This window comes from Pisolithus orientalis, assembly GCF_024613125.1.
Source record: "Pisolithus orientalis strain OTSU chromosome Unknown F5J12scaffold_6, whole genome shotgun sequence".
NCBI classification, from domain to species: domain Eukaryota; kingdom Fungi; phylum Basidiomycota; class Agaricomycetes; order Boletales; family Pisolithaceae; genus Pisolithus; species Pisolithus orientalis.
In genome coordinates, this window is record NW_026260787.1 from 141,126 (window position 1) to 159,760 (window position 18,635).

Consider the following 18,635-nt stretch of genomic DNA (forward strand, 5'->3'; position numbering starts at 1 on the left):
TTGTTAGTCTCACCTCCCTTTTCTTTACCTTTACCCCGCACATATCTCATTGATGTCAAGCATCACCAGATTACACATACATACCTGCAATTTTGAGGCTGACGGCCTTTACATAGATCACGTCGCATATTAGTGCAATAGCGCAATCGCATCAGTTAGTTAGTTCGTAGTTCACACATCGCTAAATTCTGGTGGTATTCATACTTCCGTATCCCCCATATACGAGGAACGGTTTTGGGTTGCTCGCATTTGAGTTGTGGACGTTGAACGTTTGAACTGTGAAGCTTATCAACACAACTCGACGCGTTGTCAATTAGAGCGCGAACTTAGTGGTCGCACTCCACGATGCCTCGCGAGATCGTGACGGTCCAACTTGGACAATGTGGAAATCAGAGTACGTAGTCACTAATAGCCAGACGCTATCACATGCGCTCATCAAAACTGAGCAGTGGGAGCCGTTTACTGGCAACGCCTGTGTGCCGAACATGGCATCAACAAAGAGGGCATCCTGGAGGAATGGGCGACGGAGGGTGGCGATCGCAAGGACGTCTTTTTCTACCAGGCTGACGATGAACACTACATACCGCGCGCGATTTTGATAGACTTGGAGCCTCGCGTGTGTCACTGTGGTCATCGTCTCTGCGGTAGCAACTCTGATCAATATCATGTCCTCTATCTAGGTCATAAACAACATTCTCAGTTCCCCATGGGCAAACCTGTACAACCCAGAGAATATATTTATGTCGAAAGATGGTGGTGGTGCGGGTAACAATTGGGCACACGGATATGCGTCGGGCGAGCGACTGTACGAAGAGGTCATGGAAATGATCGACCGGGAGGCAGAAGGAAGTGATTCTCTGGAAGTCAGTAGTCCCTGTTTTCTTACCCTCCGGCTGAAAGGCTCAAGTTGACATGCGTTACTGCAGGGCTTTATGCTCATGCACTCGATAGCTGGAGGGACTGGTTCTGGCTTTGGTTCATTCGTTCTCGAACGATTGAACGACAGATTCCCAAAGAAACTCATACAAACCTACTCTGTCTTCCCAAATGCACAAGAGGGTGACGTTGTCGTGCAACCCTACAACTCGCTTGTTGACCCTCAAACGACTAACCAATCATGCTGACTCGGTCGTTGTTCTGGACAATGGCGCGTTGGCGCGGATATCTGTGGATAGACTGCATGTACAAACTCCAACGTTTGACCAAACCAATCAACTCGTTCGTCTTTTGAGGTTTCCTTTCTCTGTTGCTTTGCTTTGATACTCATTTTAGTTTTCTAGGTATCGACGGTTATGGCGGCCAGCACTCAGACTTTGCGATATCCCGGCTACATGAATAACGACCTAGTTGGGATCATTGCATCCCTAATCCCCACACCCAGATGCCACTTTTTGATGACGTCGTACACACCATTCACAAGCGACCAAATTGATAAGGTTGGTTAGGAGTGTTTTCTTTCCTACCCTCTTGTTAATCAACGCATGTCGTCTGCAGGCGAAACCGATTCGGCGAACCACAGTGCTCGATGTTATGCGCCGTCTCCTGCAACCTAAAAACCGCATGGTCTCGACAACACCGAGTAAAACCGCGTGTTACATATCGATCTTAAATATCATCCAAGGGGACGTGGACCCCACTGATGTGAGTTATTCCACGGAAACAGGCATGGTAGGTTATTAAACGAACATTTCCCAAGGTCCACCAATCGCTTCTTCGTATAAGAGAACGACAACTCGCGAATTTCATTCCTTGGGGACCGGCATCGATACAGGTAGCATTGACGCGCCGGTCTCCGTACATCACGACCAATCATCGAGTCAGTGGACTCATGCTTGCCAACCACACCAGTATCGCCTCCGTGAGTAAACATATCACCTATCCAGTGACCGGAAACATGTAACATTTGAAATTGCCTCAGCTTTTCAAACGTATGTTAGACCAGTTTGATCGCCTACGGAAGCGCAATGCCTTCCTGGAACAGTACAAGAAAGAGAAAATGTTCGAAAATGGTCTTGAAGAGTTCGATGACGCACGGTAAGAGTGTCCCTTTCAATATTTGGTTTCCCAGAACTCCATCCGACTCGCCAGTGCCACTGCGGAGGAACTACTGAAAGAGTACAAGGCATGCGAAAGTCCAGATTATATCACCTACGTAAGGACAACACTGTTTATTGACTTTCTGCCATTTTCTGACTTCGAAGACAGGGAGCTCCCGATGAGCAGGGCTCGTAATGGTGTCATACCCGTCTTCGACGTTTTTTTCATAATGTATGACTGCTCTTTGTAACACTAAAAGACCTTTGAGTACCCTTGCCATCATATGCATATGCAGTGTTGATACACAAATAGTGTTTGTTTATGCAGATTGATACAACCCACATATACAAATGATCTGAGGTGATAGCTCCGTCTGTTATGGATCTGATGCTGGTACATGTAGGGTAGTTTGTAAAATCTTCCAAAGGTTTTACAAACTGTGTTCACCTCACAATCAAACATATGACAACGGAGATGACAGTGCATCACCAAGATAAGTCAGATAGTCGGATGCTATTAGTGTGAATGTAGATGCGGTACATAAACTTTCACATTGGGTCTTCAGCGAGCACTAACTTGCTGTGTGGTTCTAAGCAGATAGCTTTCATAGAAGCCCACCCACTTGAATTCTCGTCCTTAACACCATGACCTACAAAGTGTACACGAACCATGCGCTACGATCTCCCAAACACCCAGGTTCATCATGTTTTGCCATAGAAAGCCTCGTCTCTGCCTTCGCACGGTTCTCCTGTGAGAGGTAAAACAAATTTAGAGACGAAACTACAACCAGACCAATGGAGATGGAGATGAATGTGATCGTAGCTGCGGTATATTCAGGAGCAGGTGACAGGGAGCCAAGCAACCAGGTGGCAAGAATGCCACCTAGGTTACCTGCAGCAGTGACGAAGGCAATGCTGCTTGCTCGCCGGATGTGTGGTGCACTGTTATTTGCGGCCCAAGTGAAGGCAGCTGGAGCACTTGTATACGGACCAGTCACAGAGAAGAAGAGTGAAGCATATTGGATGTGGTGGGAAGTGGTTGCTGAGTTGTCGAGTCAGCATATTGAGAGGAGTATAAAACATTTAACTATACCATAGAACATGGAAAACCCGATTATGCCCCAGATTGCGAAAAATATCACTGTAAGGCCACGGCAACCATACTGATCAGAAATGAATGCAGAAATTATAGAGGCTGTATGTTGGAAATGCATCGGCAATTAGCAACTCACGGCACTAGTTCATGCTCACCTGAGAATGCAACGGCGAAAGGGGGAACACTCATCAGCTGTGCCTGATTGCCTGTGTACCCTAAGCCAGCGACGATTGTTGGCTCAAAGCTGCGCATTTAACGTCAGGCAGACGAACACCATTAAATGCGGAAACTTACAATGCAAGCCCATACAGCAGTGTTCCTGGTTTTGATGTATACCACAGGAAGAGACCCAAATGACAACTGACGCACCGTTAAAAAATACGGCAACACAGAGCATCAAAACTTGTGGTGAATGAATTGCTCTCAGCACTTCTATCCAGCTGAAGTGATCCTCCCTGTCATCATCAGAGATAGCCCTACTACTCTTGAGTTTCGAGACAATATATGATCTTTCCTCCGAAGATAAGAAGTACGCAGTCTCTGGGGATCGAGGCAGAACAAGAAATGAGAAGATACCGAATATAAAGGTGAACAATCCCTCCTGGAAGCTCCATGGATATCGTGTTCCGTGAAATTGAAGGGCAAAACATACAAGGATGAATATCCATGCCCACCCAGGTTTCCCACCTACTCCGTTCATCTGGGTTATAGCAGTGGCTAGCAAACCAGAGAAGGCGCCCGATAATGATGCTGAGGCATAGAAAGTAGTTACCCTGGAAGGGAATGTCATCAGCTCATGAGCACTGCCATCAGGGTTATATAATCCCCAGACTAACCTGAACTGCAATCTTTCTCTGGGGTAGAAAGTAGAAAGGTAAAGGACAAGCCCTGGAAAGAGGGCACCTGTTATCGGACATGGCAGTTCATCACAGATTCGGTATCTTGTGCATTTCTGATTTTACCTTCAGTCAAGCCCAGAAAGAATCGACATAAAAGGAGTCCAGTGTAACTAGTAACAAGTCCTAGATAGAATCACAATTAAGTATAGGACAGCGGTCATCCGAATGTACCACATACCCTGCATTGTAGCAACTATACCCCACAAGGTAACCATAGTAGGTAACGTAAGATTTGGTCCGACATACTACAAATTGCAAAGGTCAGAACAATACACAATCAAAATTGTGAACTGACTTTTAAGATCAGGTTTGATGGTAACTCCATAAGAATGAAGGGGCTACGAGATTTCAATAGAAATGCAACTTCCCATGAACGTGCTTACACATAGGTGACCGTCAAAGCCATGGTGTACTGTGGACGGGATCGAACGGTCTATAGAGACATCATTTAACGTCAAAGCTTACTTGATAGTTTGAAATTTTCAGCGCTGTCTGCATACCGGCAACACGCGCATTCCCAATGTTACTCCTGTCCTGATTGTCCGGGAAGCTAAACTGAGAGGGACTTTGAAATGTACAACACGCATAGCACGACTTACGAAGAAAGAAATCAAGTGAAACGCGGTGCACATAGGAAGAACCCATCTATCAAGTTTCCTCCAGACAACACGCTCCAGGATGGCGGGGTCCTGCTCAGAGAGGTCATCCTGATCTGGTCTGTCGAGTGTGTCCATCCGCTCTGGGAATGAGAAGGGTTGTCTTCTCAGCTTCGCCTCCAGGTCAAACCTCGTATATTAATATAGCCTGTTCATTGAACGCTTGTTCGCCATACTGACATCTAACCCCATTTAACCAGTCACAAAGATCACCTTCCTTCGAATTCGGTTTCTTTGCGAGTGACATATTAGTCTAGATACCAGAACCGTCTAATGAGGCGTCAACAGCTTGCTACTCAAGCCCCATAGACAAGCTGGTATCCGGACTAATGTGCTACAGGCTTGGCCCAAAGATGTGTGCAAGTAGAAGGGACGTCGCTTGGGATTCGCATTACGTAATAAATAATCCGATAAACTTATTGATGTATGTCACAATCAAGCTTCTAGACTAATACACAGCCCTCAAACTGACAGCGGACGGCTGTGTAGGAACCTGCTTCCAGACTTGCTCTGATGGACTTACTCCAAATCCGCGAACTTCGTGACCCAGGAAAAGTCCTGCATCGTTGGGATCACTTGAGAAACACAACGCTGCTCGATATTTCACCACATATTAGTCCATGTCTGACTCTAGTATCTATGTGGCAGTCAAGGCAACAGAGTAATTGGCTGGAACGGATACCCATAAGCAACATCGCCCTTCGGGACCGGACAACTGGCTCGAGCCGATATTAGCGCGGCAGGAAAATCTCCCTCCAGGCCTGAACTAGGACAGCGTTCGAGAATAACGTTGTCGCAATAATGGCATGATATTCCAAGCAATACATTTGATGTCCGAGGTCTATGATAGTAAGGTGATGTTGTCTATCCACGGTGGTACAGACGTCATGCAGTGTCTACGGAGGGACCGACGACTTATGATTTCTTCGGCCCCTCCAGTTTCTTCCCAATTTCGGCGCCTACAGCTGCATTCAGTAAGGTGTTAACATACCAGCGATAGCTTTACCCACCACGTAGTTTCACCCCGAGCGCCCTCTCTAATTTACCGAGGATTTGGGGGTTAGGAATGGCCTTTCCGGATTCATAATCTTGAATAACTGACGGCTTCTCGTTGGTCTTCTGGGCGAGATCCTTCTGCGTCATGCTCTTTTCCATGCGCGCAGTTTGGATAGCCTATAACCGAACACCCAATTAAGAAGACGCACGGAACCATGACTCGCACCTCATACCTTGCCGACAGTGGGGTTGACCTTCGGGGGAGGTGCAACCTCGTTTTCACGGTCAAGCTTGGCTATACGTTGGTGATCCGGCCCTGGTAATCGAGTCAAGTTGATGTTAAAATACAAGGTAGCATGTACGAGCGCCACACAACGTACCAGTATGACCCTTGTTCCCACCAGCCGTCGTCTTCTTCTCCGTCGCAACCACGGCCCCAGCTCTCCTCGCCTGAAACAGACATTAGACTAGCCCGTCATACATAAAGCTTGCTACGTACAGCTGTATGAGCGCAAGGTGATTAGTACAAGTGACTCACTATCAAATATGGAACTAGTTGCTCACCGTTCAAGTCAGAAGCATTTCTAGCGACCTTTGGAGCCTTGGCCCTGAATCCAATGACGGTCTTGCTGTCCCAATCGGCGGAGCTCATCTTGAAATGCGAATGGAATACAATAATACGTCTTACACGGTGCTGGCGGTAGTTCGTAGACAGGAAACACGCAATTCACTGCCCTCTCGGCAGAGTGGCACGGCGGTTATATACTTGTCACGGCGTCACAATGTCACTCGAAGGCTGACTCAGCTGCACCACACAGAAACGAAGATTCGAGTCAACACTAGACCTATTATTATGACTTGGGACGCCCAGAGTCATTATTGCGAACGGACACCATCTGCAAGCTACCCTTTTATCGTATGAACGGACCCTGTCAGATACACTGATAACACACATGAATGTAACCAAATCGGCTGGGAATAACCCACGGGGCCACGACCCAGCTTCGGTGGAAGCTCAAGAGTCGTGACGTCTGTGGTTTGGATGGTTCTACGGGTACAGCTTTCCCGGATTGAGGAGGTTGAGCGGATCCACCGCACGTTTTACCGTTTTCATCAGTTCAACCGTGCCTTCCCCTAGCTCTTCTACAAGGTACTCAGTTTTCCCAATCCCGACGCCATGTTCACCGCTGCCTGGGATCTAACGTTGACCAACGTTACAAGGGTAGAAGGATAGCCGGACTTACAAGTACCGTCCATGGCAATCGCACGATGGACCAATCTGTGGACCGCTGCATTCACTACCTCTAGCTCTTTCTCGTCTGAGAAAACAATAAGGGCGTGAAAGTTTCCTGGAAAACCGTTCATAAAACGGAATGAGATATAAACACTAGCCGCAAAGAACTAAAAATCACCGTCCCCAACATGGCCCACAATGGTATACTTGAGGCCAGCCTTCGCTAGATCCGCTTTCGTCTCATAGACCAACTGTGGAAGCTTGGACGTCGGCACGCTGTCTTGGCGTTAAATGGCATGGTCAAACGGAGTAAAGATCAGACCTACCATACGTCCGTGGTCCAACACTTGGTACCGGGATGCGCACCCAAAGTCGACATCAATGCATACTTCCTATTCTGCCAAATCTCCTCGGCTTCTTCGTCCGTCGATGCAAACTCAAAGCGGCTGCTCCCATACTTGTTTGCTATTTCTTGAACAGCTCTAGAGGTCTCCATGATGGATTCAGGGGATCCCTGAAGCTTAAAGAATAGAGTATCCTGTACAAGGTAGGGACGATCAACGAGACCCGCGGCATTGATGGCAGACATCACTACATAGCTCTGGGACTGAACGAAACAGGTCAAGACCGCTCAAACTTACTGTTATCATCGAGAAGCTCAGCACACTCTATGAGTAACACTCAAGCGTTGAACGCTATAGAGACAAAGTGAACGCACGTATATGAGGACCGTAGGGTGTTTTTAATATATCATTTACGGCGTTGACCGCCATCTCCACGTTGGGGAACTGTGCCATTGCAACTTTCGTCGGGACTCGAGTTGTGAGGCGCAGGGTAGCTTTATGGCGCGTCAAGAAAGCTTTTCCAATAACACGAATAGTTTCCTTACCTTCGGTAATAATTCCCAATGTCCCTTCTGCGCCTATGAAGAGTTTAGTGGTGTCAAATCCAGCCGCGGACTTGCGAGCCCTTCTGCGTGTTTTGATGACTTTCCCAGAAGGAAGGACGACGGTCTAATAAAACGAGTTGTGTGGGATACAACACATCGAACGGCAACCACACGCACGAGATTGAGGAACCATTCCGCCTTCGCGGTTCCATATCTGACAGCATTCGCTACGAAGCTCAGAACACACCGTTACCGAATGAGATGTCCCTTACTCCCAGAACAGCCGGTCCCAACCATGCCGCCTATGGTCTTAGAAACTGTTCAGACTGCATGCAAGCATCGACATGAAAACTCACAGCACCAGGACCGGGATCGAGCTGACCCGAAGCTGAGTCCAAGCTGCTATGCTCATCGGGAAGGTCCACCTACCGGAAAGAACAGCGGGATACCCTTTTCTGTAAGCGTGCTGTTTATGTCCTCCCACCGAGCCCCAGCCTGACACGTTAAATCCCCGTCGGCCTCTGGATACCCCTAAGATAAAAGGAATGTAAGAAACAGTCCCAGGCACACGCACCGTTAATCTCAAGTATTTTATCCATTGTCGACATGTCGAGGCATATACTACCCGAGGAATGCTACTTGAATGAGATACTGCAGCAGCATCCGTAATGAAGATATATCGTACTCACTCCATTGAAATGACCCTCCAGGCTCGTGGCACCACTGTACGGAATAATAGGTACTCTGTACTTGCGCGAAATGTTAACGACTTTGACAACGTCCTCTGTACTGCTCGCTTGTACCACGACCGAGTGTGGGGAGGATGGGTGGTAGGAATTCTCCGAGGACCCATGTAAGTGGAGCACGTCAGGATCAGTGCTGACACGAGATTGGGGGAAGGTTTGTCGCAGCTCTTCGATTGCTTTCTTGATGTCTTGAGGCGTGCCGTATGTAAACGATTTGCACTCGCTAGGCACATTCGATGCGTTCAATGAGGAACTCAAATCTGAATCCGTAACCGCAGGTCCCGAAGTGTGGACGGAGGAAACAATGTGTGTATCGCCAGTATCCGCCCTTCTGCTAACGCCTTTCTGCAATGCATAGCAACCCAAAACACCTAGTGCAAACGAGACTATTGCGACCTTTCTAAACTGGTTAGCGCGTTCTGACGCGGAGCCCGTCCACGTTGATGTTGAATAAGGTCTCGGGAGCAGGATGTCCAATCTGGGACGGGATGGTCGGAAAAACTTGGCGCTGGACCGCCTCCAGGTCCATGACAAGAAAGGGCTCGTCCGACTTGGAAGTGTCATTGTCGTGGTTGTCGTCGAAGGCAGTGGTCATCTTCGGATCGTACATAAATACCCAGGCAGTCAGCGACCATGGCAGTGAGAACTAGTGCCCGGTACGGTTAAGTGTATGTACATACGACTACTTTACCGAAAACGCGATTCACTTTGTTCCCTCCACAGTGGGCTTGTACAAGAATGCAGCTTGTCGGTGCCCTCCAGTTGCCTGGAAAAGCGACAAAGGAAATGCCCTGTCAGATACCTAGTTCCCAAAAGGCCGACCGAAAACTCAGAAGATAATCGTTCCCTCTCAGATACCCATAATGCAGTTCAATGTATCATAGATCTTGCAGAAGAATGACGAAATTGTTTCTTGAGCTCCCTTGTCTGCAGGCAGATCTTTTACGAAAAGGGCTAAAATCAGAACATGTATCTCGCTCCACTTTCCTGTACAGCCAATAGGCCATTTTCCCTCCTTGTTTCCATTTCTTCTCAACCTCACAGAATCCGATCGTGGTCATGAGTGAGCTGAGGTGCTCGAAGGTAAGGTAGCGAGAATTTTCGACGCATGGTAGAGGCAACTGCTCGCGGTGTGGGGGTCATCCATCTAGAATAGATGACGCGGACGACAACTTACAACTAGGAACAGTAAGCCCGATTCACGGAGGAAAGTGTGAGCAAGGCAGAGCATCCGACCTGAGTTAGCGAATTGAGACCTGCGAATTCTATACCCATGCGATACACAGACGTATGTACCTCTGTCCCGCGGCTCAGGAACAAAATTGATAACCAAACTGAGACTGAGGATGTCCCACTTTTCCCGGTTCTCGTCCACTTCCATCAGCAGGAAGTCTTGTTCGCGTATAGCTGGGTGTCGGCTTCTGAGATCGATTGGAGTCGCGTCTATCCACGATGAACACGAAGCATAGTTGTCCGGCTTGAGCGCGCCAACCTCGAGCAAGCTGGGCGATAATGATATGTAACGACGTGAGCCGTCCAATGGCGTCGACGGGACAGGCTAACCTACCCCAATTTCGACATGTTATCCCTCGTTGAGAAACCCATGTTCACAAGCCAGTTAATCAAGACTCTTTCGCTTCCTCCTCCTCGATCGGTACCTTGGCCAACACTCGACATGCGCTGATACGCAGCCAATCCCCCCATGATCGCAATCTCTTCATTGATTTTCTTCAGTTCTGCTGCATTCGAGGTGGTCGCAGGGTTGTTTTCCAACTGTCCTTGTCTCTTCAGTAGTACGTGGAAGCGTCGAATTACGGTTCGTGTAGTGTGCGGATTGCTGCTGGCCGGGGACGCGATGTCTCTCCCATCAGAAGTTACGGGCACCTTTTTCTTGCGCGCCTTAGGCATGCCGGGCCCATGAGACTCACGCTTGACCCAGACTCAGGACTAGAGAGACGTGCGAACTTTTCGCAAACCCCAGGCCAATGAACTTAGCATGGAACGTGGAATTGCCTTGTTTGAAACACAACTGCTACCGTAATTGCCCGCTATGGAGACAAGACATGAAAATATAACAAATACAGTAAGATACAATGCAGATGAACATTCCATTTCCTTAACAAAAGCAACGAGAGCTGAAGTAAGATAGCCCTTCCCATGGTGTAAACTAAGAATGTCGAAGGTGGAGCAACCAGGCTCAACGAAATTTGAACGAATTGACTCATACAAAACGACTTGCGCGTTTGGTGTCTATCTTTTCGAATCTCTCAAATTCTTGTCTCTGTGGTTGTGATGAGCATGGTAAACAAAACTGAAGAAACGTGACTAAATTAAGCTGACCTGTTTGATGATGCACATGCTAGAGAGGAAGAGTCCGATAACAATTGCCATGAAACCATAGATAGTACTGCACTTTTCGATGAGCAGATTATCAATAAACTATAAGATGAGTATCACCTGAAGACGTTGTTCAGTGTCTTGTCCACATGCTGGACGATCGGAGTCACGCAAAAACTATTAGCAGCAATTGCTGCGGCCTGATCAGGGCAGAAATTGCCACCGAAGGCAACTTCATCCGTCGGATTGAAATACCCGCAGCACATCAGCTGTTGGCTGTCAGACGGATCAAATGAATCCAGCTTCGGTGAAACAACATACCGAATCCTGGACCATAATCTTCGTCGCATCACTCTGCCGCCCGAAAACTGCATGATAGTTGTTGCGTTCATGCAGCGTGTATATCCAGATGAACGTGGCAACAAAAAGGATGGCGACACCATCCAACAATAGTAACCAGTTGAGGAAAACGAGTGGCCGTTTTCCACGTGGGATAATCAGAACGATGGACAGTACAGATGTCACCAGTAAAATAATGCCCAGAACGCTGCCCGCTGACGTTTTTAAAGCGACGTGAGATAGTGAGAACTAATAACGTAGGTTACTTACCAGTGAGATCAAAGGTACTGAAGGTGAGGTTGCGAAGGAGATTGGGTTGACGCCAGACAAGGGAAAGAACGAGAGTTAGGATGCCTGCACCCATCAAGCAGAATGTGAAAAATGCCCATGCGGCAATAAGGTGTTTGGGCAACATGGTGAACGAAGGCGGCATCGTAGAGAAGGGCAGGACCGGCGTGCGTTGAAGATTAAAGATTGGTGTAATATTGATACTCTCGCGGAGAGTAAGAACCAAAGCACCCGGCTGAAGCTCGCTAGGAGTCGAGGGAGACGGTCAACGTCGATGGGCTGCCCTGCAGTTGAGGAGAGTATTTATATAATATATATATATATATTTGTTGTTCGGTAGTAATCGAAGGAATGGGTGGGGCACTGTCAGTGCAGTGCTTCGCGTTGAGGGCGATGCTGTTCCGAGACCAGATGTGAATGAGTGATGGAAGTGAGATGCGATCGTGCGGAGAGGAAGGAATGAGCGACTGAGTCGAACGCGACCACTAAAAACAAGTAGCACGGTACATGTGAGCCCTTTAGCATAAAAATCTTATCAGTTGTCTTTTGTTTGCGTCGCCGCAGCAACACTCACGGCGAGTCTTAGTTCGTACACAAGAGCTGGTGAGTGTGTTAATGCATGCCGACTTCTACGGATAAAGCAGCCGCTTATTCTAGAGTTTCATCACAGTTTGGAGCGCCCTGCCATCTCTAAACCGTACTTCACCTTCATCACCGGTTTTTGACGATCAGTTCAAACCATGCATCCATCGGTGTTAGGGGGCGCGTCTCTGCTCATAGCCTGGCAACTGAAAGATAAACATGTTCTCATCGTTGGCGGGGGAGATGTCGCATCCGGCCGCATCGAGTCCGTTCTCGCCGCTGACGCGCGCGTGACGATAATATCCCCAAGTTCCGGCTTGCATCCACTTGCCAAGCAATACATCGAGGGTTCTTACCCTATAACATACCATGACCGCACTTTCGGAGGTGCAGAAGACTTGTCTGGCGTTGATATGGTCCTGACTGCAATTGACGACGTGTCTCAATCTCGTACTATCTGTGCTCTGTGTCGGGACCTCAAGATCCCGGTTAACGTCGCTGATATCCCTGATTCGTGCGACTTTTTCTTCGGATCCCAGATTCGCGATGGTCCTTTGCAAATATTGGTATCTACTAATGGACAGAGCCCCAAACTCGCAAATATCATCAAGAGAAAAATTGAAAAACATCTGCCGGAGCACGCCGGAAATGCGATAGCAGCCGTGGGAAGATTGAGGACGTTGCTCAAAGAACGAGCGCCAGGCGTAGGAGGAGAGGTAAGCAAACGTAGGATGAAGTGGATGGTTGATGTATGCAACTCGTGGGACATGGAAGAGCTTGCGCAGTTGGACGAGCAGACGATGAAGAAACTACTTGATGCAGGTTGGGAGAACGGGACTGTACCAAATCCCAGAGATCTCGGCATGCGGTGGAAGTGGCCCACCAACGTCTCTACTGCGGTCAACGCTGCGGTGCCTGCCCTGACCTTCGTGGCAGGTGCTGCTTGCGCTAGCATGTTGCTCTTGTCGCGGCTGTCCCGCTCCCGCTGATTTATTTCTATTCTTTTAAACTATTGGCCCGATTTTCTTTGGTGGGTAATCTCTTGATGGCTTCGTCCTGTGACCGAGAAAACTCAATTTGGCTCCGCAGTCTTCTGTGGGAACGGATGTTTGTAAGACTAGAGAAATTTTCCTTGTTCCTTATCCGCAGTATGACACTTCCTGTCTGTGAATGGTGAACATTCAGAATGTTACCTCAGTCATGGTGAGTTTTTAAGCATCCAGTGTAGCCATATGAATCAGGTAGAGCCAATGTGCGTGATACGTGCCCCTACAACCCGCGTGATTGTGTCAAAGCGAACGCTTTGGGTTTTGACCAACCCCTGGACTTTCGTGAACAGCGTTCTCGTTCTACAGCCTAACGTGTTCCGTTGACTCTTACGCTAGTGGACTAACCTTGCCTTGAATCACTCCCGTTTTGCATCGTTCCTCGATTCACGGAAAGAGCAGTAGGTTGGTTCACATCGACAGGTATCTGTGCATCAGACAACTAGATAAGAGGACAGTCCTTTGGATAACTTGGAACTTATGCAATTAAGGCGTCAAAAAGACGGCCCAAAGCTATTAAGAATTGGCGTTCGCCGAAAGGTGCGATTCGTAATTACATATTTCTTTGCAGTGGAGCTTAGCCCCCGTACGATCTCAGCCCACGCAGCGTCTGGTTAATTAATTGTCTGATATGCAATCAGCGGGGGGGATGGTCATTTTGGTTCCTGTCAATGTCGCAAGTGGAGGAGATGAAAAAGCAGTACAAACCGTTACAGGCCCAAACAGACCCGCGGCTAATGATTTAACATGGTGGCGACGATGCGCTTAGCCGAGCGCAGTAGTTTCATGCGCCATCACATGCAATATGCCCGCACAGGTACTGTTCCGTAAACAAGATGTAGTTAGGGGCATATGACATAAACCAGCGGTCGATCCGCGGAGGCTCCCACTCACAGTCACTACGTGACCAAGTTGATCGATATCGTTCGGGTATCAGTTTCATTCACTGACATTCAGAATGATCCCAGCACATACTATCACCCAAAGTGCCAGCCGAACCGTGACCAGGTTGCCCATTGTGCATTGGAACGATGTTTATCGTGTGACTCCCAAGAAAGTTTCCGCGGGCTCTACGGGAACCATCGATGTTACCCGATTCGCTTCATTATTAGACGACATACGTAGTCAATGGACCGCTCGATCTGACGGTGCACACGATGGCCTTTCTCTCTTTTCGGGGGACCTTTTTTCGCCGTCCGTGGAGAGTACCGTCACCAGAGGGAGTCATATGGTGCGTCGAGCGCAGATCGCTCCAGTCCTTAGTTGCACAGCGTCATACCTAGGTTCCCGTAATAAATGAACTGGCGCCAGATGTAGCTTTGACAGGTCAGTCATCTATTACACCTCGCGATTGGCGGTGATCATATTGGATTTGCGTAGGAAATCACGACTTCGATTTCGGTTTGAATTCCGACGCAACCCCTGAGGATTTGTACTAACATGCATCAGGTTACCCTCATCTGTCAAAACTCGTCCAAGACACTCGATTTGTGGGTATACATTCCATCACAGATAGGTTCTTTCCAATATTTACCAGCCCTGGTTATTGAGTAACGTCATCGACGAAGACACGGGCCGCGTGCCTGAACATTTGCAGCAACTTCAAGTGGTCGAGCGAGTGGGTCTACGAATCGGGATAATTGGTCTCGTAGAGGAGTTCGAGTGTCTATCTTCTTCAGAACGCGCTGGACTGAATTTATGGTCGGCAGGGATTGGATCACCACAGTACCTTCGTGGCCTCGCAATTTCAAGTTCAGGAGTATGGTAGAAACTGGCTTAGAGCTGTCGGAAATTCTTCGCAAACCCGACGGCGAATATAGATGTGATCTGATCATTGCATTGACTCATTCCCGGTAAGCAGCGCACACGATGTAACTTGATCTCCCTTGCTTTCTCAAACTCAGCTCCACGCAGTCTTCCCAATGTAATGAACGATTTTTTATTTATTTGTTGGAACTGGCTCATCCCTGCGTAGGATATCCAACTTGCCAAGGATTTATTTGCCTTATCACCGTCCGCTCGGGATACATCGCCAATTTTCTCCTCCCACGGTGTAGATCTTATTTTGGGTGGCCATGACCACGCGTACTTCGCGTCGAAAGGGGTGTCATCTTGGGAAGGATACGACACTAAGAGCGAAGCTATTGGTGCTAAAAATGACCATGGTGATGTGTTGGTAGTGAAGAGTGGAACTGACTTTAGAGATCTGAGCAAGCTTATACTTGAGCTCGAAGATGCCCCCGAAGGTAGTATCAGACGCCAGGTGATCAAAGGCATACACGGTCAGTACGCACGCCCTCCTTTTTTGCTAGCATTAAAAAATGTCCTTATACAGGGAAGCGTCATGCAGTTACACCGGACATCCCTTCGTCCGAAAAGCTGCAGAAAATTGTTAGCTCGGTTCTCTCGTCTGTATCAGGAACATTGAACGCCCCGGTGTGTGTGACCGAAGTGAAGTTGGATCTACGGTCTCAATTACTAAGAACCAATGAAGTAATGGGGCTTTTACTATCATGGCTGAAAAACTCAAGATCTACAGACAGCAGCAGCGAATTGGTTTGCAGACGTCCTAAGGCACGCGTACGACGACGCATTGTGCACTAAAGTTGGCAGTGGATCAGACGGCGTCCTCATCAGTGCAGGAACTTTACGAGGCGATTCGGTCTACCCCGCTGGTTAGTCCCCAGTCATGATCTGTGGACCGGCTGATGTCATGATTCAGGTGAAATTACCCTTGGGAACATTCTTGAGATATTGCCTTTCGAAGACCCAGTGGTGGTGATTGAGCTAGATGGCCAAGGCTTGTGGGATGTACTAGAGGTGGCTTTATCTAAATTTCCTGCCCAGGAAGGGTCCGTGGCTTGACTTCACGCGGGAAATGAACTGACACCACTATACCAGGCGCTTCCCGGTAATATCTGGTTTCCGGGTGACCTGGGATTCTCGCCTTCCACCTGGCCGACGCGTGTTGGGCATATGGTTGGTACAGGAAGCGCCCGGCTTCGGAAGTAACGGCAGTGAGATACCTGTTCTCGTAGACGGGGAAGAAGTCAAGCGGAACAAGACGGGGAAAGCATACAAGATTGTGACCAGGCAGTATATGACCGAAGGGCATGACGGATTCACGCCACTTGTCGGACGTAAATACCTGGTCGACGACGAAAATGGACAACTCATGAGCGCGCTCGTGAGGAAATATCTCCTTGGTATGCAGCCATGTCACCAATTGAGCTTTAACCTGGCGCTCATAATGTTGCAGGCTGTCGCTTTGTGAACAGTATTCTGTCTCGCCAGAGCTTGAAAGGGAGCCTTCTGCATGAAGGAACCCCTAGCATCATTGCACGGGAAGTCAAGCATCGTAGGTGGAATGCGGGTGATAGGAAGGCGGAGACTACCGGCAGATGGCAAAATGCAATAGCTGCTGCGCGCCGTCTGCGCTCCAAAGCTCACTATTTGGATCACATTAATGTGAGCGCAAGAGAGGACATGAGCAGCGTGGACTGTTTCGATGGAAAGACAGCCCGTCGTGGGGGAGGAACAGCCGTTCAAGTGGAGTTGAACGATTTTCACCAGGATCTGCCGGTGATTCACCCAGAAGTGGATGGCAGATTAAAAGATGTGGGTAGAATGGAGACATGATACTAGGGACTATTAGACCTATCACAGCTGAGATTGTGCAGGTACGTAGAGTCATGAGGAAACTGGGATTTCGGGGATTTGAATTTTGGGTGCTCAGTCTCCAGTCAAGTTGCGCGCATGATGTGTGACGAGACCTGAGGCAGTACCAATACCAGCACCGCCTAGTACCACTTTTCAGATAGTTCTGTAAGTGGACGCGATCCACGGGAACCAGTGAGACACTGACAATTGATTGTACTTGCCCGCCTCCACAATACAGCGGGTGTTAATACAGCAAATAACAATGCGCCAATCGTGGCACGGTCATCAGCTCGCAATGAAGAAGCCTGGAAAAACCATAAGGGCATGTGTATGATGGACCGAGTGCACGTCTCATACATCATACGCATCCAGGAGCCGTCTCCTTCTGATAGTAACCTCATCGGCATATGCAGACCGAACATACTCAAATGCACCTCCTCCCACGCAACCTTTTGCTGCTTGAGATCAAAAAATGTACAAGAAATGTGGACATCTACCTATAGTTCCTCCAACCCAAGTTGCACGTAAGAAACGGTTCATTGTGAAATGACCCCGGCCTTTGCGCGCCAAAATGAAAGTGGTGTACGCTGGGGGCGTAAGTAAGGAGAATAATTCATACCCTTTTGTCATTGACCGTCGCACGAGGACCTCCACGTCTGCATTGCGCACAAATTGACTTTCTTCCTTTCGGGTTAGGTCCATTGTTGAACGGATTTGTGAATGCTTATGGATTGGTAGTCTGCTTGGTGAGGTATTTGAAGCGGAGACTCAAAAGAAAGTGTAGGAACGCGACTAGTGATTAGTTTTGTTGGATAGCGCTAGTTCATACGGGTCCTTTCTATGCATATTTTGGATGGCAGCGAGCGAAAATCTTCGAGCTTCCTTAGCTTTACCCACCATATCAGGCTGGCCAAATTTGAAAACCCCAGGCGAAGCCCGTAAAAAATTGTTTGTTCGTACCATTCAATGAGATGGGGATGTAAGCAATGCGATCTCAGCGAACAAGGAACTTCTCCCATTGGCATTTAGCCAGGGCCTTGAATGTGATCATACTCTAGAAAATAACCCTTCTATAATCTGGTGTCTAGTGTCTCCATACCTTCACCCAACCGATGATTGTAGCCCGCAACCGTGACGCAATTTAGCACCTTAATAGTCTCTACTTTCGGCCATTAACCAGCAACCACCGCATCACTTGGCTTTCGTGTGACGGGATAAAAGGTAGGACACATCCCAGTCACGGCAATGCAAGGAATAGTCATGGTATTAAGCGTGGATAGACATATGCATTCCCACCTCTGATTGATGTGCTGGTACGCTGCAAAGGCTTCTGCGATAACTTCTGGTTCATGATCGGAAGTATTGAAAACCATTTTGTCCGCTCATAAAACGAGTGAGATCGTCGATCGTCCATCCAACAGGCACACATCTATCTCTACCACGTTGTTGATATCGCCACAGATAGAGAGTGGGTTAATGTGACTACGTTCTTCGAAGCCTAGAGAAGCTCACGAGCGAAGTCATCGATGGCAGTCTCCTGACCAGCGTTGGTAGCGAGGCCAAATAACCGAGGGGACATCCGACACATTAGTAGTATTGTCAGGTGGGGAGTTGATGAACACGGGATCTGTCTTTGATAGCTCAGCTCCCTGCAGAAAAAACGCCTGTGGAGGATTGGGGGTAACAGTCGTGTGATAAGACATCAGCTCGCGACAACGCTAGCCGCTGCCCGACTTTGCGAAACGATAAAGGTTGGCCATGAAGTCGCAGTATTTCCTAGGATTTCAACAACGAAAAGAACATAGGTGTACTCTTCCTGGATGCCAGAGAG

The 18,635-nt window shown here is 48.3% G+C and overlaps 10 protein-coding genes across 10 annotated transcripts; 3 read left to right on the forward strand and 7 right to left on the reverse strand.

Annotated features, from left to right (window-relative positions):
• Positions 1-231: 231 nt before the first annotated feature.
• On the forward strand, positions 232-2,511 carry F5J12DRAFT_812037 (gamma tubulin). The gene is given in 11 exon segments (XM_051744874.1): positions 232-394; positions 450-616; positions 681-863; positions 927-1,037; positions 1,057-1,218; positions 1,281-1,436; positions 1,495-1,641; positions 1,697-1,858; positions 1,919-2,034; positions 2,089-2,152; positions 2,206-2,511. 11 exon segments carry the CDS (start codon positions 346-348, stop codon positions 2,230-2,232), a joined length of 1,344 nt encoding a protein of 447 aa, XP_051602451.1. The 5' UTR covers positions 232-345; the 3' UTR covers positions 2,233-2,511.
• Positions 2,512-2,686: 175 nt separating this feature from the next.
• Positions 2,687-4,765, reverse strand: F5J12DRAFT_904069 (major facilitator superfamily domain-containing protein; the record flags this gene model as incomplete). Its single annotated transcript, XM_051748477.1, has 13 exons — positions 2,687-3,078; positions 3,130-3,231; positions 3,288-3,376; positions 3,427-3,451; positions 3,502-3,733; positions 3,785-3,905; positions 3,969-4,035; positions 4,095-4,154; positions 4,210-4,276; positions 4,327-4,369; positions 4,415-4,443; positions 4,497-4,565; positions 4,631-4,765. The coding sequence occupies 13 exons, from the start codon at positions 4,763-4,765 to the stop codon at positions 2,687-2,689; spliced, it is 1,431 nt and encodes a 476-aa protein (XP_051602452.1).
• A 363-nt stretch (positions 4,766-5,128) lies between these two features.
• F5J12DRAFT_812056 (multi protein bridging factor 1-domain-containing protein) lies at positions 5,129-6,476 on the reverse strand. Its single transcript, XM_051744875.1, has 5 exons — positions 6,222-6,476; positions 6,064-6,133; positions 5,917-5,999; positions 5,698-5,860; positions 5,129-5,646 (listed from the first exon to the last, which is right to left on the reverse strand). Exons 1-5 carry the CDS (start codon positions 6,333-6,335, stop codon positions 5,603-5,605), a joined length of 474 nt encoding a protein of 157 aa, XP_051602453.1. The 5' UTR covers positions 6,336-6,476; the 3' UTR covers positions 5,129-5,602.
• Positions 6,477-6,508: 32 nt separating this feature from the next.
• F5J12DRAFT_738415 (D-lactate dehydrogenase cytochrome oxidoreductase) lies at positions 6,509-9,139 on the reverse strand. Its single transcript, XM_051742006.1, has 13 exons — positions 8,496-9,139; positions 8,381-8,441; positions 8,236-8,327; positions 8,163-8,183; positions 8,079-8,115; positions 7,984-8,033; positions 7,807-7,930; positions 7,636-7,755; positions 7,559-7,585; positions 7,244-7,508; positions 7,096-7,193; positions 6,928-7,032; positions 6,509-6,874 (listed from the first exon to the last, which is right to left on the reverse strand). Exons 1-13 carry the CDS (start codon positions 9,114-9,116, stop codon positions 6,732-6,734), a joined length of 1,764 nt encoding a protein of 587 aa, XP_051602454.1. The 5' UTR covers positions 9,117-9,139; the 3' UTR covers positions 6,509-6,731.
• Positions 9,140-10,531, reverse strand: F5J12DRAFT_812077 (nucleolus protein). The gene is made up of 4 exons (XM_051744876.1): positions 10,120-10,531; positions 9,849-10,054; positions 9,730-9,788; positions 9,140-9,673 (listed from the first exon to the last, which is right to left on the reverse strand). The coding sequence occupies exons 1-4, from the start codon at positions 10,458-10,460 to the stop codon at positions 9,431-9,433; spliced, it is 849 nt and encodes a 282-aa protein (XP_051602455.1). The 5' UTR covers positions 10,461-10,531; the 3' UTR covers positions 9,140-9,430.
• F5J12DRAFT_812084 (uncharacterized protein) lies at positions 10,532-12,113 on the reverse strand. The gene is made up of 6 exons (XM_051744877.1): positions 12,091-12,113; positions 11,499-12,032; positions 11,211-11,443; positions 11,010-11,158; positions 10,893-10,959; positions 10,532-10,833 (listed from the first exon to the last, which is right to left on the reverse strand). The coding sequence occupies exons 2-6, from the start codon at positions 11,659-11,661 to the stop codon at positions 10,774-10,776; spliced, it is 672 nt and encodes a 223-aa protein (XP_051602456.1). The 5' UTR covers positions 11,662-12,032; positions 12,091-12,113; the 3' UTR covers positions 10,532-10,773.
• Positions 12,114-12,131: 18 nt separating this feature from the next.
• On the forward strand, positions 12,132-13,289 carry F5J12DRAFT_738424 (siroheme synthase). The gene is made up of 2 exons (XM_051742007.1): positions 12,132-13,128; positions 13,188-13,289. The coding sequence occupies exon 1, from the start codon at positions 12,257-12,259 to the stop codon at positions 13,085-13,087; it is 831 nt and encodes a 276-aa protein (XP_051602457.1). The 5' UTR covers positions 12,132-12,256; the 3' UTR covers positions 13,088-13,128; positions 13,188-13,289.
• Positions 13,290-14,144: 855 nt separating this feature from the next.
• F5J12DRAFT_967010 (Metallo-dependent phosphatase-like protein) lies at positions 14,145-16,957 on the forward strand (the record flags this gene model as incomplete). Its single annotated transcript, XM_051750019.1, has 13 exons — positions 14,145-14,375; positions 14,428-14,470; positions 14,525-14,545; positions 14,594-14,634; positions 14,682-14,800; positions 14,854-14,997; positions 15,059-15,068; positions 15,120-15,426; positions 15,480-15,637; positions 15,684-15,819; positions 15,867-15,996; positions 16,046-16,350; positions 16,404-16,957. Coding segments are annotated over 13 exons (2,025 nt in total), but the record flags the coding sequence as incomplete, so codon positions are not given.
• F5J12DRAFT_480129 (uncharacterized protein) lies at positions 16,384-17,565 on the reverse strand. Its single transcript, XM_051739625.1, has 4 exons — positions 17,302-17,565; positions 17,162-17,253; positions 17,010-17,109; positions 16,384-16,953 (listed from the first exon to the last, which is right to left on the reverse strand). The coding sequence occupies exons 1-4, from the start codon at positions 17,504-17,506 to the stop codon at positions 16,877-16,879; spliced, it is 474 nt and encodes a 157-aa protein (XP_051602459.1). The 5' UTR covers positions 17,507-17,565; the 3' UTR covers positions 16,384-16,876.
• Positions 17,566-17,816: 251 nt separating this feature from the next.
• On the reverse strand, positions 17,817-18,621 carry F5J12DRAFT_812121 (uncharacterized protein). The gene has a single exon (XM_051744878.1). The coding sequence runs from the start codon at positions 18,175-18,177 to the stop codon at positions 17,977-17,979; it is 201 nt and encodes a 66-aa protein (XP_051602460.1). The 5' UTR covers positions 18,178-18,621; the 3' UTR covers positions 17,817-17,976.
• Positions 18,622-18,635: the final 14 nt, after the last annotated feature.